Source organism: Numenius arquata, chromosome 10, assembly GCF_964106895.1.
Source record: "Numenius arquata chromosome 10, bNumArq3.hap1.1, whole genome shotgun sequence".
In the NCBI taxonomy this organism is placed as follows: Eukaryota; Metazoa; Chordata; class Aves; order Charadriiformes; family Scolopacidae; genus Numenius; species Numenius arquata.
This window is the reverse complement of record NC_133585.1, coordinates 51,983,393-51,998,635: the sequence shown is the minus strand read 5'-3', so window position 1 is coordinate 51,998,635 and position 15,243 is coordinate 51,983,393. Positions and strand designations below refer to the sequence as shown.

Genomic DNA, 15,243 nt, shown 5'->3' with positions numbered 1-15,243 from the left:
ATCAATATTTGGTAGTTTACTCATGTCTGCTAATATCTGAAATAGCAATATTAAGATTAAAAAGCAATTGAGCATGCAACTTTAGGGAAAGTAAGGGAATGTTTTGCCAAAGACATTTCTATTTAATAGATGCATATATTTGCGATCCAAATGTGTTTAGAGATTGTTGCCTTTGAATTAAATGAATGTGAATTATATATTTAGGGATCCAGTGTCTGTAAACCTTTATGAGAATGGATGGTTTGGGGGAGAGGGAGGGGGAAAGAGTCCACACTTTATCTTTTACAGTGCAAATGACTTGAGAGCTTCATGGAATGAAAAAGTGAAAATATAATAAGCTTTAAAATAAACAGGCATGTCCCTGTAGGACAGTTGGAATACATGCTTAACGAGTGAGAAGTAAATTACTTGTTAAAGTTCTCTCAGGTTTAATAACACAGTGTGGTATCGATACAAATAAGGAATGTGATTTAATCTGCTCGTGTCCCTTTAATACTAAAGCATTTTTGCCCATAGACATCAGGAAGAGAACGGATCCTTTTGTTTTTAATATGTGTCAGTAGAGCAATTTACTCTCTTTTTTTGGTCTCATCTGATGTAGAGAATACATTAATTGTTCAAAGCCACGCGTTACACTGTTTAACAAGAGGAATTTTCTAACTTTTGATTTAACACCCAAGGTTAAGAAGCTGAAGAGGGAACTCTCTCAAATGAAGCAAGAGCTGCTGTACAAGGAACAGGGCTTTGAAACGCTGCAACAGTGAGTAAAAGAAAATAGCTGAAACTGGCTTAATTCAGTTGCCTGATTTCTTTTTTTGGCATGGAATTGAATCCATCTTATGTGAGAGAATTACTAGGGGGAAAAATGAGAATCTAAGAACTCTTTTTGTTGTAGTTGGGAAGCAGGAGATCTGTAGAAATGGCAAACCTATTGTGCAAGTGTTAACATGAGAAATCTATTCCCCCTCCTATTTTTTTTTTTTGCCTTGTATTGCAAAGAGACAGAAAGAAGGGCAGTGGTTAAGGGTCCTCAGGAAGAATTTAGCTGCTTTGCTAAGAAATTTAAAAAAAAAAAAATGACAAAGTAATTAGATCTTCCTTTCTTCCTTCCCCACCTCTGAGCTCGAAAGAGAGAGAGGAGGATGCTGTTCTCAGAGGTATAAATGGGGCACAACTGAGCAGGGTTTGAAATGAGTCACAATTTGGGGATTAGAGACCTGGCTGACTTTGTTCCAGTTGCTGGAATGCCTGGTGTCCACAGGGCTGAGGCTGAACGGGGTGACCATTCTGGATATTTAACCAGTTGGATTATTAGGGAATGAATTATTTTTTTTCGGTCGGAGCACTCCCTGCTGCTCCTGACTTACAAAGTTGGGCCCTAAAATATTAAACATTACTGGAACTGTCACCACAGAGAACTTGCTGCAGAGGAGACCTTGCTAACAAGCGTGTTTTCTTGCCTAATGTCAACAGAAATATATTAGTGCTGGTTGTTTTCCACATTGTGGTATGTACCCCATACATTAAGGATACATCTACACAGTGGAATGCTGAGCTGTGTGCTTTTAGTACCCTAGTTCCAGTAACACTGTCTGGATTAATTTACCCTTTTTCTCAGGACCCCCTGTGTACAGTGGTGTAACTGTCAAATAAATAATAATCTCTGTCCTGGAGAACTTGCAGAATATATAGGGAGGATGGACAAAAGGTAGGAGAGGGAAAGTGTGTTTCTATCTCCTGTATAGATTGTTAAAATGCAAATTTGCAAAGTATGACAGAGCATCTGTGTTTGGAGTCGAGAGATTGGGGTTCAGTTGCCAGTTCTAACCAAAACATGTCATAGGCTATTGCCTGTGTATTTTAATAGATCAGTTCTATTCAGTAGGATTATTTATGACTTTTTAAGTAGGAGAAAAAAATCTGGTCCAGGAAATGGCTGATCGTAGCTAGATACCTGTCAAAATGGACAAAAACATATTTTTCTGGTATGAAGAGTTGGAAATCAATTGGGAACTGAATACCCTCAGCACCTCAGGAGGATGCCAGTCAAGTGTCTGTCCTCCTTCATTTTTACTCACAGAAATGTACGATTTGATTGTTATTTAAATATATGAAGAGTAGCGAGGAGCGAAAGGAAAAAAGGATAGCTGATTGAATTTATTTAACCATAAATCAGATTTCATTGGAAGCAAAATTTAGAAGAAGAAAGATGTATTGATTCTAAAGCTTAAGGTAATAAAAACTCATGCTGCTGTCCCAGGATTAAAGGTTAGCCAATCATGCTGGTTTTATTATATTAATTCAACAATGAAGTATTGTTTTAAAGCAGCTTGCTCACAAGCCATTTTGATAGGAATCCAAAGCATGTTTCAGAAACTGTCAACAGCATTCCACAGAAACACAATGGGCGTTTGTTTTTAAAATTCAGTCAGCCACTTTCAAACAGCACTAATCCCATTAATTTAAAACAGGAAGATGGAATATCTTGTGTGTCAGAGATCCTTCTTGTCCATCTTAATTATATACAGAATAAAGCAGTTGTGATTTGAATGTGGCACGTCATATTACCAGGCAGCATGTGGTGTATTACCCAGCTCTTCATTCATGATCCCAATTGTTGGCGTATCCTGTCTCTATTTGACCTTCGCAACTTGATAAGTTACCAAAAATTGAGTGTTGTCAGACAGTAAGTGCGTGCCAAGCTATGAAAAGAGTTTGAGGAACTTTCAAGCTGAAACAAATAACATCCTTGAATAGGAATCTGAGTGCTGAGTCACATACGTAATTTTCTTACACAAATGCAGTTGTAGTTTGTACAAAAACTGAAATGTGAGGAAAGGAAAACAGACGTGCTCACAGCTCTACAGACCGCTTTAGGCCCGTGATATCTTTGTGCACGGAGCTGGAAGTAAAACAGAATAGTTACAGGTGCTTCCTGGAGGTTCTTTTCTTGCAGGGGGATGCTCGGGATCGCTTCTGATCATTAAAATGTTGTTCACTCCTCACTCCCAAGGTTAATGTCTTCTAGCAAAGATGATGGATGACGATAAAAACGGAAACCCAATTGCATTATAAAAAAAAAGTATTCTCTACTAGATGCTTGACTTCTGTGAAGATGGCTGTTGTTTTTAATTTTGTGCAGCACAGCCGCAGTCATTTCTATGCTGCTATGAAATATTCAGTTAAACTGGAGGCCGGAGAAGCGTCTTTACAAACTGTACTTCTTGAAGTATAGAAGGAAATACTAAAATGAAATATCTTTTTTATCTCTAAGCTTAGGGGTTTTTTTGTTACATTATTTTCAAGTTACAGGTTTTAAAATTGTTGATAGTCCAGGAATTTAATAAATTGTCTGATGTATGACATATGGTATTAATTATCCAGAGATTTTGTGAATAAAAGGGAGCCTGGTGACTGGCTGTGCAGAACAGACTGTTAATGCCTGGGATTACGGTGAAGGAGAGGGAAGCTGAGACAGGAATGGAGCTGGTTCTGTTTCTTCTCTGCAAAGCTGATGAGTACCAAGAAGCTTGTCTGTCTGCCCGTGTCATGATGTGGGTCTGGGTAGAGGAATATTACTAATACATTCTGATCCTGTAAGGATCACAAACAGTTTAGGGTATGAAAGGTGTACCCAAAAGCTGCTTCTGGGCTGCTGAGAGTTATGGTGGGGATGGGAACATTGACCATGTTGCCAGCAATTCTTCTATACTCACTCCTAGGAGGAGTCGTTAGTGCTCTGTGCCCTTATGTCTTTAAGACTGGATGAACTAGAATTGCTCGTGGAGTCTCTGCCTTTGGTAAGGCCCTGGTAGTTTAGCTGAGGTGGTTTTAAAGCCAACAGAAGCATTTTTCCATGCAATTTCCTGCTGTCAGTGAAACCCATCTGCTGGGCACTGGGTATGTGTTAGCTTGACATTTTTGCCAAGGATTAAGCAGTAAGTATTTTAATGGTGACTTCAAGGTCCTTTCTCTTCTTTGCATTTGTTACAGGAAATGGTGTCTCTTACCTCCCTCCCTTCTATTCACTAGTTATGCTTCTGCCTGAAGCACAACAGCAGAGGTGTCAATATTATTTCTTGTATCCAGTATTAATAGTCTCTCTTTCCACAGAATTGACCAAAAAATGTCTGGAGGCCACAGCGGGTATGAACTATGTGAGGCCAAAGCCATCCTGAGTGAACTGAAGTCCATCAGAAAGGCGATCAGTTCAGGAGAGAGAGAAAAACAAGATTTAATGAAGGTACTTTGAACAGTTGATATAAACCTTGTGTGGATTTCTTTTCATAGAATCACAGAATCATCCAGGTTGGAAGAGACCCTTGGGATCATCGAGTCCAACCATCTACCCTACACTACAGAATTCTCCCCTATATCATATCCCCCAGCACCACATCTAAACATCTCTTAAACACATCCAGGGATGGTGACTCAACCCCCTCCCTGGGCAGCCTGTTCCAATGCCCGACCACTCTTTCTGTGAAAAATTCTTTCCTAATGTTCAGTCTAAACCTACCCTGCATGAGTAACTTTCCTGATTATAAATACTCTGCATTTTTGACTTTTTAAGGGATTCTCAAAACTCTTTGAGCCCAACCTGGTATTAAAATCCATTTTCAGATGCAGAAACTGAAGCCAGTGACTTTCTTAATTCAAAAAGCTGCTATATGTCGGTCAGACAATTTAGATTTCTGTACTTGTGTGCAAGGCACAATGCAGATTTTACCTCTAAACCACAATTTAAATTATTAAGTGGACAAAACGAGACGTGTTTTTGAGATGCATGGACAGTTTCTAACTCAGTGAAAGTTATCCAAATCTAAATTGCCCTATTTTCCATTATGAAAGCAGATATTTTCTTTTTTTTTTTTAATCAGCTAAGTATTTAATTGGCTGACAAGTTAAAAAAAAAAGAGAGACAAAACTACAGAAGTAGTTTTTATAGTCATAGGTGTTGGTCACGCTTAGTGTCACCTACCAACTGCTTGGTTAAAAGGATAGTTTGCTAAGTATGAAGTAAACCCAGAATTTTTATATTGGAGTCTTTTATGTAAATGTTTTTGTGGAAATAAACTGGTAGAAACATGGTGAAGTACAAAGGAACTTTAACACCACCTCCTTCTCTGTTTCCTGGACAGAGTCTTGCAAAGTTGAGAGAGAAATTCAATTTTGAGCAGACCATCGGGACATCTGAACCAGACCTGAGTTCCAGCTCCGTGAACTCCCAGCTGTGTTTTTCCAGACAAACTCTGGATACAGGGTCTCAGACTGACATTTCTGGTGAGGTGAGCTGTCTTCCAGTTTGTCAAATGCCAAGAGAAATTGAATCAGAAAGCTGCCGTTAATGAAATTGGAACCAAATGGTTGTTTACTGTTGCTGACAGGTGTACATATATACATATATAAGAGATAATTACTTCAGTTATCAGTTATCTGATTTTTTTCCTTTAAATTTTAAATAGAGCTGAATTTTTTGTTTGTCATGAAGCGTTTATGATAATTTGATTTAATCAAATTGTTACAGGACAGTGAAGATCAGCATAAGTAGAGAGTATTTTTTTGGATCTGTCTGTAGGGTATGTTTCACCTTCCAGACTTAATTCAATGTGAAGAGATGTTTTTAATTTTCAGAAACAAGATCTCAGAATTTAAAAGTGCAATTTCATTTCACGCAGCTGAAAAACACTGGAACTACTTGTTCCGTGATGCATTAAAACCTTCTCTGTTTCACTGACGCTATATATTTACATACACAGAAAGCTGTGCTTCGTTTTGGTACCTTCTTTGAAGTTCTGTGAGCTAGGTTTGAAAGGAAGGGACTGCACGAGATTTTCCAAACAAGGAGCTAAGCTTGTGTCTGTTTCGTAGCAAATTTATTGAAGTCTTGCTTTGAAATGCGCTGGCTTAGTTCCAAATTCTGAGTTCAAAGGAGGAGATCAAAATTTTGGGTGCAATCACTGCAAGATTTCTTTGACAACGCTCTTGCTTTACTCTGATGGACTCTGGGCTATTGGTAGTACAGTAGTTAAAACCAGATGAACTGGATCAGAAGAAAACCAGCACTGTTTTGTCCATCTGAGTAGATTCCTAACTAGGCATTTAACAGCAAGTGCGTGGCTGCAGGTGGGGGTGCTTTTATTTTTTATGTCATGATTTTTCTAGCCTGTGCATAGATTTTCTTGATTTCATTTAACAGCTTTACACAGTAATAAGGCTAATTTTTTTTTTATTTTTTTTTATTTTCTCAACAGGTTGGAGCAAGAAGTAGATCAAATTTAGCCGAGAAGGTCAGACTAAGTCTTCAATATGAAGAGGCAAAAAGAAGGTAATAGGGTTAGTTGCTTGTTGAGTTCCAGCCTGGAGCTGGGAAGGTGCCTGGTCTCTGCTGCACCAACCTTGTGCTCGCACTGACATCTAGTGGGCGGCTCTCTGTTGGCACTGCGGGCATTCTGCGGAGTGTCCCTTTCCTTCGGAACACAAACAGGCTTTCAGGAGAAGCCAGTGCTTTTGAACAGTAGGTTTTACATTCAATGCAAAGTTGAATGTGTTAAGAAAGAAAATGCAGACAGCGACAAATAAACTGCAGCTCCAGGATTCATAGAATCATAGAATCGTTTAGGTTGGAAAAGACCTTTAAGATCATTGAGTCAGGCTGTTATTCCAGTACTGCCAAAACCACCATCAGACCATGTCCCTCAGCACCACATCTACCCATCTTTTAAATACCTCCAGGGCTGGTGACTCCACCACTTCCCTGGGCAGTCTCTTCCAATGCTTGACAACCATTTCTGTGAAGAAATTTTTTCCTAATATCCATCCTAAACCTCCCCTGGTGCAACTTGAGGCTGTTTCTCCTTGTCCTATCGCCTGTTCCTTGGGAGAAGAGACCAACTCCCACCGCACTACACCCTCCTTTCAGGGAGTTGTAGAGAGCAACAAGGTCTCCCCTCAGCCTCCTTTTCTCCAGGCTTTTTCTCCCTCAGCTGCTCCTCACAAGACTTGTGCTCCAGACCCCTCACCAGCTCTGTTGCACTTCTCTGGATTAAGGACCTGACTTTTCACTGAAAGGTGTCTCCAGCTTATTGATGTCCTTTATATTCTTCCTTGGGATCATCAGTTCAGTTCACTATGCCACTGAAGGCTCTTCAGTTTTAGAGTTGCTTCAGACTTCCTGTGCAAATTTAGTAGGCTTAATTATTTCTTTTTTTTTTTTTTTTTTCCCTGTGACTTTGGATAATTTAAATACTTGTTATTGCTATGGGGTTGAGGTTTTTTTTAATGAGTTCAACCTGAGGAGAAAAGAAATTGGGAACTGCTCCACTGATGAATGTGGGATGCCTTTCAAATAAAGCTCTGCCCTGGTTGCTCGTGAAAGCGGTGCCGTTTTGATGAATTGCCACAGCACTGAAGAATGGGCATCACAAAGCAGAACGTTCAGGGTTACAAAAACCAGAAGTGCTGCATAATACCAAGGGAAGATTTACTATTAAAAAAAAATAAAGTGTGTGGGGGATATCTCTTTATTAATAATGCATTGTATTATTTTCTAATACTTTTCACAAAATTTAGGTGTCAGCTGTTCAGAAACCTTATAGTTTTGTTATGGAGGTGCTTTGTAATTTAAGGACAATAGAAATCTAAAACATTATCCCACACCCAAAGTTCCTCTTTTACTATAAAGAACTAAACAAGGCAATAACATAAAAAATAGCACTTTTCCCCATATGAAAACTGTGCCTAAAATGCCGTTTAATCTGATATTTAAGTATTATTTCAGTTGGAATACTGTGGCGTTGGTCAATTAGAAAACTAGAAAAAGAAATTTGCATCTTATAAGTACAAAGTAAAGGCATAGTTTTTATGTTTTAAAGGCAGGGGGCTGCCTAATTTCAAATATATACCCTCCTCGTACAGAGCAGTAGCTACCATCCTTGGCGGTAACAGTAATCCTATATCCTCATTACAGATCATAAAACTTTATTAGATAATCAATGCATTCAGCAAAGAGTGCTGAGGCCGTTGTGTTTGTTCAGTATTGAACGTGTATGATTGGGCTCACAATCACCGTGTACATAATATTAATTGTCAGGGGGTGGTTTAGATGCAGATAGATGACGTTTTTTCTCAGGCATAATTGATCCAAAACCAGATCATCCTCTGTTTGGACTATGTCTTGATACCAAGAAGTCCCAGCATTGTGTTTTCTCTCTCCTTTGTAGGAACAACAAAATTCCTGGCAGTGAGTGAGTTTACCACTTCCACTTCAAAAAAAAACACCCCTAAAGCCCCCAAAAAGTAGAGTGCTCCTAGTATGGAGTACTGCAGCACAAGATCTTACTTTCTCACAAATTGGTCAGCCAAGAACGTGGGTCAAAATTTCAGTAGCTCGTGTACTTATCTTTGCATAACTGTTTGTTCCATATAACGTTAATGTATTTCAGGGTTCAATTATCTCCTTTTAGATGGTAACTTCATTCAATTTTGTCTGAAAACTGCCCAGTAATAAATATTCTTTTCAGCTTTAAATAAAACAATCATAAGCCTTGAAGACACTGTTTAAAGTCTTTAAGGTATCTGCACATGATGGTTTTACCAGTGACTACAGAGTGAACTTAAAGTGTACATGCCTTGGAATAATGAGGATATGTACCAGTTTGCACATAAAGTTCAGTACCTAATTACATCCTCCCTAATTATTATGGCTATTGTAATCATCACTATAATTTAATAAGGTATTGACCATCTTTTCTGAAATATTAAATGGGCAAATTCATAGTTGTTCTGTGTTAAAATAACTAAGAGAGGATCTTGTAAGTGAACTTCTCTACTTGAAAATTATCAGGTAATCTTGTATATTGCACGTTTTATGTAGCTTAGCCAGCAGAATGTCTTGAAGAGGTGGAATGTTGATGTTAACTATGCTAGATTCAGTTGCAATTGCTATTCGAAAGCATTAGAGGATGTTATCAGTCCTCTCCTGATGTGATGAAGATCTGGCTAATGTTCCTCGTTGACCTATTGAACAAGGACTTCCTCAAAAGAGTGGGACCAGTGAGTCTTCATATCCATCCAGTCCTTTGCCTGTCTGATGAGGCAGCTGGAAAGAGTGGCAGTGTCGGTGGTAGAGAGTTGTCTGTAGCAGAGGGAGCAAAAGAGCTGTTCGGAGACCACCATCGCACCCCAAAAGCCATCAAACAGCTGTCAGGAGCAGCCACTCAGAGCATGGTTAAGCTAGAACCAGTGACCTGGAGATGAAAGTCTTACCATTCCATTATCCAGCTGAAATTACTTGGTGGTTTTCCCCTCTGAGTACTGCTCCTCGGAAGGACTGTTGAATATAAATGATAGATGTAACAGCTGTGAAATATATTGAACCGCTTCGTTTCATTTCATCCCACCATTCCCTTACGGTAGCGCCGCTGATAGTGTTGCTGTTTATTTTACATTGGTTTTCTGTGAAAATACCCTGAGTCAAAACAAACTCTTCTTGCAGGGGTTTGGTGGGAATATGGATTGTTTTCATTTTTGAAGCTGTTGTCTTTTCGTTGAGGTGCAGATGAGAAGGAAATGTTACCTATGGAAAATGAAAAAGGGGTGGTTCCCCTTGAGCTTCTAGTATAAGCAATGGGATAGTTGCTCCCCTCCCTGATCAAGGGTCCCTCCCCATCTCTCCTGGAGCCCCTTTAGGGGCTGGAAGAGGCTCTAAGTTCTCCTCGGAGCCTTCTCTTCTCCATGCTGAGCCCGCCCAACTCTCTCAGCCTGTCCTCACAGCAGAGGGGCTCCAACCTCTCTGAGCATCTTTGTGGCCTCCCTCTGGACCTGCTCCAACAGGTCCATGTCCTCCTTCTGTTCGGGGCCCCAGAGAAATCCACCATACTCCTAGATGAATATAAGTGTAGCACCTCTATGATGTTACCAGACACACCGCTTTCAAAAAAGCTTTTATTAAGGTTGTGACTTTTACTTCAACTCAGCATTTAAACAGGAGCAACTGGCTTTAATACATACGCACGTTGCTGTTGGCCTGGATAGGCGGCCTGCTCTTCTGGTGTAGTCTGCATCCTTGTGAAGCAAAACTAATTAAAAGCATGACTTTGAGTAGAAAATGTTGTTATATTCTGATACCTTTCAAAATACTGTACAGCTTCTCTCTTTTTTGTTGGGATTTGTGTGCTGGGCTGGGCTCAGAGAAATCTGCTGTGTTTTATTTTAGCATGGCTAACTTGAAGATCGAACTCTCTAAGCTTGATAGTGAAGCCTGGCCTGGGGCACTGGATGTGGAAAAGGAAAAACTCATGTTAATCAATGAAAAAGAGGAGCTTTTAAAGGAACTTCAGTTTATTACACCCCAGAAACGTACTCAAGATGAGCTAGAGCAGCTGGAAGCAGAAAGGAAGAGGCTTGAAGAAGAGCTGCTGTCTGTAAAAAGCACACCCAGTCAAGCACTTGCTGAAAGGTAAGGGGTTGTCTTTTGCTAATATTAAACGCTGCTTTCTGTGACCCAACCTTTGTACTCACCACAGACCCCAAACTATGCCTTGATGGGCTCTTTTCCTTCAGTAACCCTTCTGTGTAGATCTTAATTAAATTTGCTATTAGCCCACTGGGCAGAAACACAAAGAAGCCTTCTGTACTGTGAGAGAATGTGAACACCCTGTATGTGCTCTGCGATATCAGTTTCTCTGCGTTTGGTACTGGCATGAAAATGCCTGTGACAGATGTTAAATAACTTGAGGAATGTCAACATACCAGCAGGAGGGCAATACATCATTCCCTCCTCTCTGCTAATAGCTGTAAACTATTTGAACTCAGGTTACAGAGATTATCTTGATTCTTGCACCGTCTGAAGCCTTTCATTGTGAGTTTTATTGCGTACAAAAATGCAACCAAAAGGAGGAAAAAAAAAAAAGTTCAGAGGAGGAGTATAATTGCTGCAAAACTTTCCTAACTTGTGGCTACCAAACTGGTAACTGAAGTAACTCCCACAATAAATTGTTTTAGCCGGATTCAGAGTTCGAGAAAATCAAAGGTGACTGTCACAAATGGACTTTTCATCAACTGTGAGTGGAAACAAATTTACGGGCACCTCCAGCACATGTAAAATGCAATAAACACAAAATGTCATTGCGTCTGTCGGTGTAGTACCCTTATGGAAGCGATACAGTCAGCACCGTAAGCCTTTCTGCTTCCCTTTGCCAGGAAACACCTCCTGGTGCTCCAGTTCCACTGAATGGCTAAATTCTTGTTGTGTCCTCTATTTTTGCAAGAGAAATGACCTGACTGTGGTAGTAATATCTAAATTATCATGGATCCGTTGCTTTCTGACTTCCATTAATAAATGGAGAATAAGAGGTCGATAATAAAGTGACGTTCACAAGTAAATAATTCGAATCTAAGGTTCTAATAATTCAGTGTTGTAAGTAATAGCTAAATCTCGACTTATGTTGTAAATAGGGAGCTGGTTTCTTAGTCGTGTGTTTTGGATTCGCTTGTTTAGTGCCGAGGAAAATTCTGCACTGGACCATTTTCCCATACACGTCAGATGTCATACGTGGAGTACAAAGGGCGAGTAAAATTGTCTCCCACTGTCAAGAAGAAATGGGTTTTTTTGCAATGCAACTAGTTGTTACAGTTTATTCCTCCCCCCCCCCCCCCCCCCCTTTTCTTCAAATTTTTTCCTTTCAATTTTCATTCCTGAAAATGTGGAATTTTTTCCTGAGGTTACTGTAGGATTTCATGTCACACACTGCTGCTTGAGGTAGTATTTATGGTGCCTGTTTTGCTTTTTTGCCATTCCAGTGAATCCCTAGTGAATTTCTAGTTTTATGATATTAAAACTGTCTCCCTTAATGACTTCAGAGCACGTCAATTCGTTCATACTAAGCTATTTTGAGGATTATTTCTGGTGTGTCTGCTATAAACATAAAGAAAATTTTCATTTTGTAGAAGGAGTCAGAGGGTGAAACTTTTCCTAAAATGTTAATTTGAGAAAAGGATACAGTTAGTTGTATCTCATCGACCATCAACATTTTAATTCTTGGAGATGAGGAAGATTCTCCTCTCCATCATCGGTGGAGGAGCCACACCAGCTCCAAAACGTTGGACTATTGTTGTATTGCTATTTTATTTCATGAAGTTTCATGAGTGCTGTAGGTTTCCAGTGTTTTCCCAGGGACTGATAACAAAGCGACAGTGTAAGAAGCTATAGACTGTGTCAGAGCTTCATGTGACAAGAGGTTTTTGTTTTGGGTTGGGTTTGGGTGGGGTTTTTTTAGCTTTTTTCTAGAGGGGGAAGAAACAGAAGACTTGCTCTGATTTAAAAACATCATAGCATAGCCCTGGGTTATTTTGGAGTAGGATGCTGAAATTGCCACTAGTAGCTGTACTCGGAATCAATTCACAGGAGGAGGGTATAAATCACAACGTATCAGCCTCAAAAAAGCAGGGATGGGGCATACTCTGACTGCTTTAAGAAGCCTTCCAGCAACCGGATAGAAATATCCGGATTGTGGAACTGTTGGGAACTATTTGCTGCTTTCTTGCCTCTGCGTTCCTGTCAGGGAGATTCCATTCCTGCTGTAGTCCTTGGCAAATTCTTCTAAGTAATCACAGTCTACTAAGTAATTTAGAGAGATGCGTGATTTAACGGCTTGATTGTGTAAAACTGGCCCCTGCTCTCGTGCCTGCCATAAGCAAACAAGTCCACATAAGTTTGCGTTGAGAGGTGAGGTATGTGCACTTTTCATGCATTTTTTTTTTTTTAATTTATTTAAGATTCTGTGCCCCTCTCAGCAATGTTACAGTTTAAGATCAAAACAGGAGAAAGATGTCTCCCACAATGAGTAATGGGATAATTAACAGAAGGGGTGCAAACAGGAGAGATGTCAGAACAGGTAACGCGATAGTGGTTTAGGCGTTTACATGTTCTTTGGGATGTTAAAGTTCCTGCTTATGCTTTAAAGACGGAAGGTTCATTGTCTGAAAGTTCTGGTTGTTTTATATTTTTAATTTGGCCTGATGTAGAATGAAAAAAAAAAAAGTCCTTGAATCTGATTTTGTTGTGAGATAGTGAAATTGTTTCCTGTGTGGCTTGGAACTTCTAGGAGTGATTTCATCACCTACCTTGTGTTTGGGACTAACATCTTTCTGAAGCTTACCTACAGGTATTAATACTACTTCTTTAATTACTAGTAGTAATTAGTACTGGATCAACAGGGTAGGTTTAGACTGAACATTAGGAAAGAATTTTTCACAGAAAGAGTGGTCGGGCATTGGAACAGGCTGCCCAGGGAGGGGGTTGAGTCACCATCCCTGGATGTGTTTAAGAGATGTTTAGATGTGGTGTTGGGGGATATGATATAGGGGAGAACTCTGTAGTGTAGGGTAGATGGGTGGACTTGATGATCCCAAGGGTCTCTTCCAACCTGGATGATTCTATGATTCTATGAAATTACATCCAGGAAATAATTATTTTTCTTTTCAGGAGCCGAGTTATATGGGATAAATTACATTTTATCAACCTCCTTGAGATAATAAAGGAAAACAAACTTTTCCTTGTGCTTTGGAGAAAAACAAACAAACAAACCTTTTAGTTTAATAGTACAAATTCCGTGGAACAACTATAGGTGGACTCCAGTCAGAGAAGTTCCTAAGCTTTTAAATTTTTTTTCTTGCCTTTTGCCATTAGTAGTTGAACAGACACAGCATTTTCTGTGCTGCTTCCTTGAGTATAAAATGGTAGGTCACTGTTGAAAAGCCACCAAGGAGTTAGTGAAGAGCACTCTTCACTGAATTTCACTGAATTTCACTGAATTTTTAGAGTTGGAAGGGACCATAAAGATCATCCAGTCCAACTCCCCTGCCGAAGCAGGATTGCCCAGAGCATGTCAGAGCATGTTACTCAGGACTGCATCCAGGCGGGTCTTGAAAATCTCCAGAGAAGGGGACTCCACACCCTCCCTGGGCAGCCTGTTCCAGGGCTCTGTCACCCTCACCGGAAAGAAGTTCTTCCTCATATTTGAGTGGAACCTCCCATGTTCCAGCTTGTGCCCGTTGCCCCTCGTCCTGTCACTGGCAACCGCTGAAAAGAGTCTGGCTCCCTCCTCCTTCAACCCACCCTTCAGATACTTATAAGCATTGATAAGGTCTCCCCTCAGCCTTCTCTTCTCCAGGCTAAAGAGTCCCAGCTCTCTCAGCCTTTCTTCATAAGGGAGATGCTCCAATCCTTTCCCAATTCTTGCTTGGGAAAAGGGGATAGATTGGGCCTTAAGAGAAGGCAGAAGGCGATGAGAAATAGTCAAATGACAGGAAGAAGTGTCTGATAACACAGATGAGCATAACTCTTGGTTTGGAAACCCGTGTGCGTGTCTCCCTGAGCAGAGAGTGAAGTACCGTGGATGCTTTTGCCGGATGTAGCAGGTACTGGCAGCCGAACGCGTGGTTGGGGTGTCAGAGCAGAGGCAGCGGAGTGGAAGCTCGCACCCTGCCTGACCTCGGGGTAACTTATTCACCTTTGCATAACCCAGAATAAGCGTGGGTGTAAGCAAGTGCTTTTCATGCTTTGCTGCACTGAGGACTTAATGTCTTTTTACTGGTGTCTGGCGCTCAAAGAGAGTGAATTCCGGGAGCTCTCCAGTATTTCATTCAGTTTGCATAAGAAAGCAATGGTTGGTTTTTTTTGTTATTGTTAGGCTTTTTTTGTTCTTTGAAGTGTTCTCTGCATTTGAATATTAATTTATACATCCTTGAGATGCCAGAAAGGCCAAAGAAAAGGTTTCTGAGAATGAACATCAAACTTTTTTTTTTTTTTTTTTTTTTTTTTTAAAGGAGGGGAGGTAATTTCTTGTCCCTCAGATCCGTTGCTTGAGAACTTGTGACATCTGTCAGTTGACTGAGCAAGGGCTAGAGGAGAATATACTAATCCACAACTACAGGAGGGTTTTAGCTGAATCCACTGAGGGAAAGCAATTTATTTGGTGTTGTAAATGGAGTGATAAAAGGGAATTATAAAAGGAAAAAACCACTGTAAAGGTTAGTGAATCCTCTCTGCTTGCAGCCAGCCAAAAAGAAATGGAGGGGAGAGTTCTACCATTTGTGGTTTTAGAGTTAGGCTGGATAATGGTGCAGGAAGTAATAAATCCGCCTTTTTCATGACCTTGATAATGAGCATTATGATGCTGCGGGGCTCTGAGGCGATGACAAAGCTGTTGGGGACGTAGAAATCTTTACCAAGGACTCCTGAAT

At 40.2% G+C, this 15,243-nt stretch overlaps 1 protein-coding gene across 1 annotated transcript in view; it reads left to right on the top strand.

Moving 5' to 3' along the window:
- The window catches only part of WWC2 (WW and C2 domain containing 2), a 97,105-nt gene that overhangs the window by 52,087 nt on the left and 29,775 nt on the right, over window positions 1-15,243 (top strand). Inside the window, exons 5-9 of the mRNA XM_074155245.1 lie at window positions 681-760; window positions 4,114-4,243; window positions 5,139-5,285; window positions 6,252-6,325; window positions 10,214-10,456. Coding sequence (XP_074011346.1) covers window positions 681-760; window positions 4,114-4,243; window positions 5,139-5,285; window positions 6,252-6,325; window positions 10,214-10,456 — 674 coding nt within the window. The remainder of the gene's footprint in view (window positions 1-680; window positions 761-4,113; window positions 4,244-5,138; window positions 5,286-6,251; window positions 6,326-10,213; window positions 10,457-15,243) is intronic.